Below are 3529 nucleotides of genomic sequence, written 5' to 3'. Positions count from 1 at the left end.
TCATCATTTAAGTTCCATAAAATTAACTGCAAAATATAACAGAGTTCTTTCAGTATAGTAATTTTATGTACAAGTTAGCTCTCGAGGATGCTCACTTTTGTCCTTTATGTGGACAACATGGTTCTATTTTCCAATACCCCAAATATTGCAGTGGCCAGGACTCCTGTTCTGCTTGGTTCAAAAAATGACATATTACAAATTTAAGACAGATGCACATTTATATTATTTATCATGATCAGTTTCAAGATTCAGTTAATGAAATTCAGCTGTCATTGTACATAGACAACAAGGAGAAGACAATAAAAGAACAGTCTCACTGCTGGAACAAATCATGGACATATGGAGTATGGCTTCAGGACACAGTACTCATTTCAGAAGTACATTTCCACTTCACCCTCTTTGCATCTTTCAGGCACAGAAAAAGTGCAATATCCAAACAAGCTGAATGATGTACCAATGTATTAATATGGTTACATTTATGTATACGTGTTTGTGCGTGTGCACAGACATGAATCAGCAAAAGTGAAGTTTATGTGAAGTTGGAAAGTATTTGCTGAAGAATAAAACATTTAGGAGAGCACTCACATTTCTCCAGTCTGATATTCCTGAAGGGCTGGTGTAAGATTCTCCAGCTTTCTTCAGGTGGGAAAGGAAGGAATATTCAATAGCGAATGGTTTGCCATAAATATTCTGTAAGTTCTATACTTATAAGAAAATATATGGAACTCTTTCTTCAAGAAAAGCTATTTGCCTAAATGAGCAAAACACCGAACATTTGTTGGCAGGCAGGCGGGTAACAGAAACAGGTATTTCTTGAATTTGAGAAAGCACATATCAAAGTGTTTTATTTTCATTCTTACTTATTCCTTGTTTCGGTGTTAAACGTATGAGTTATGTGACTTGATTCTTCAGCATTGCCAACAACTCAATAGGAATAACAAGAAACAAACTTCATCACATCTTATCTTGCTTCCCTAAGCTAATGACCTTTAATTGTATTGCGTAACAACTCTTATAATCTCACCTACCATGATGAGAGTTGTAGTGGAAGCATATCATGATGGCACCAGGTTGGAATGATGTCTTGATATCACCCATTGGTACTGGCATTACCAGCCTTTCCCCCCCATTTATTTAGGTTGCTATACCGGTGAGTCTACAGCAGACTGAATATATTTCTATTGTCTATCCAAAAGACACAGGGGAACTTGGACACTCCAGCTGTGCTGTTGCTGCTTCACAGCCAAATGTGTCTCGGCAGAAATTTGAACAGAAGCAAGTAACTAGCAATTCATTGGCTAGAGTTCCCCCCACCCATGTCAGTCACACTGCAAATGAGAAAACAGGGAGGGTAGTAAGAGGAGAAATAAGCTCTTTCTGCAAGAGGACACATGAAGCATGGCAACTTGAGGCGTTTCCCATTCCATATCGAGAACAGAGTCTGGAATGAAACAAGATCCAGGATCCCATAAAAGTGGATTATTTCCAAGCATCTGAGAAGCTTCAGACAGCTGCAGAGACCTCCATGTCCAGTGTGGAACTAGAAAACAGGCAAAATCAAAAACCACTTCTCACCTAGAAGAAAGCTGGTTGCACTTTCTCAAACAAGCTTAAAGATTTTAAACAACATTGCTGAGATCTCTTCAAATAACTACCTCGATAATACAATGCTTGGATTAAAACTGAGGTTTTGGTATTTTTAACCAGGCATAAGCACACAGAAGAATTTCCAGGGGCTAATAAGGCGACAACAAATATCTGAGGGATTGAAGACACCTTGGAACGAGGCCAGATGAGCAACTGTAGTGAATGCCTTACTTCATGCAAAGACATTTGCACTTGTCAAAGCTCCTTGAGATGCCACTTCGCCAATCTAAAGAAGCAGATGGCCCAAGACAGGGCAGAGTATGAAGCTATTATCTTAAGGTAAATATTCAAGTCCACAATATGTCAACAACTGGGGGTTGGCTTATTTATTTGTCAAATTTATATGGCCGCCCATCTTGCACAAAGCAACTCTGGGTGGCACACAATAAAATGTTTTTGGATGTTTTGTGTGTTACTGTTGTGGGAAACACAGCAGAAGTATCGGTGTATGGAAAAATTTAAGGGCTGGTTGGAATGAGTAATAATAAATCAGATTAAAATCTACCAATAATGAAAATAATTATCTGTCTCATACTTTATACACTTCTAGCAATGCATTTTAAAAGACCAGTTAATGTGGTTGCACTTTGCACAGTAAACAGTGAACTGCAACAGGAAAAATAAATCGCAGTATAATTTGCATGTATTGAGTGATCATCCTGATTCACATTTCACAGGGGCAGTTTTGTTTTTACTGCCACTTTATTGAACTACAAGTTTTCTACTTAGTAGTACAGTGTTTGGGTTACTAGCGATAGATTCATTTTCTTCCTGTGAACATGTGAAAATCGTGATTTCAGCACATGACAGGGATACAGGAGACAAAGATGAATGTGATTATAGACTGAGATGTTACTTTTCAGATCAAGTTATGTTGAAGAGGCCTGAGCATCCTTCTTTAGCCTGTGACTCTCGATTTATATTATTGAGAGTCTAGAAGAAAACCTTCCAAGTACATTGTTTTCCAAATGAACATAACTCAGGATAAAGCCAGGGAAAGAACCACTGTAAAACCACACTGTCTGTTTTTATGCCAACAGCCTGGAGCAACAGAACAAAGAACTGGACTTAGAGGTTAGGGATCTGCATTCAAAACTGGATCAGCAACGGAAGTGGCATCATTTAGTGGAAATTAGAATATGCAATGCAGAGAGGGCATGCAAAGACGCAGAAAGGCGAAATGAAGCTCTTCAGAGAGAAATGGAAGAGTTTTTTGGTACTTTTGGAAAACTGACAAGTGAAAAAAAGATGCCAGAGCAAATTACTCAAAGTTTTTAGATACTATCTGATCCTAACTTCATCTGAAGAAAAAAAAAGTACATGTTCTCATTATCCAAGCACTTAAAGCTAAAAGTCCTGATATCTTCATAGTAATACAAATAAAGTTCCTCTTTGTATCTTTTAAAATGCTAAGTGTTTAGTAATTTATTTGAATGGTTAGAGAAGTACATTTTTAAAATCAGGACTGGAATGATGTAAGTACAGGAGGAAAAATCTGGAGAATGCATCAGTTAAGAATAGGAAAAAGAATTTCCGTAGCAAGTCCCATTCTTGAATCCACTGCCAGAGAAATAGAAAAAATTGAAAGACTTGAGAGTTACTTTGAACTGGGAAATCCATTTCTGGGTTCCTGCAATGAATACAAATATTTATTTATTTATCAAATTTATCACCTTGAGATTCTAATATATCTTTAAAATTACTGACAGACTGTAATTATGTGGGACTAATTCCTGTTCAAAAGATAAAAGCACCTCTGTGATTCTATGCAGTAACAGTGGATGCCAGCCCAGGGCAACAAACCCTTATATTCTATACTTTTATTGGCTAATTCCATGCCTTGGGGTATAGTCTAGAGCCAAGCAATTACAATGAGTCACCA

At 37.4% G+C, this 3529-nt stretch overlaps 1 protein-coding gene across 1 annotated transcript; it reads left to right on the top strand.

The window, feature by feature from the left end:
* The first annotated feature begins 1523 nt into the window (after positions 1-1523).
* On the top strand, positions 1524-3056 carry LOC134492283 (rho GTPase-activating protein 24-like). The gene is made up of 2 exons (XM_063296460.1): positions 1524-1926; positions 2688-3056. The coding sequence occupies exons 1-2, from the start codon at positions 1793-1795 to the stop codon at positions 2923-2925; spliced, it is 372 nt and encodes a 123-aa protein (XP_063152530.1). The 5' UTR covers positions 1524-1792; the 3' UTR covers positions 2926-3056.
* The last annotated feature ends 473 nt before the right edge of the window (positions 3057-3529 follow it).

This window comes from Candoia aspera, chromosome 2 (assembly GCF_035149785.1).
Source record: "Candoia aspera isolate rCanAsp1 chromosome 2, rCanAsp1.hap2, whole genome shotgun sequence".
Lineage (NCBI taxonomy): Eukaryota > Metazoa > Chordata > Lepidosauria > Squamata > Boidae > Candoia > Candoia aspera.
This window is presented reverse-complemented; position numbering and strand designations above follow the sequence as displayed.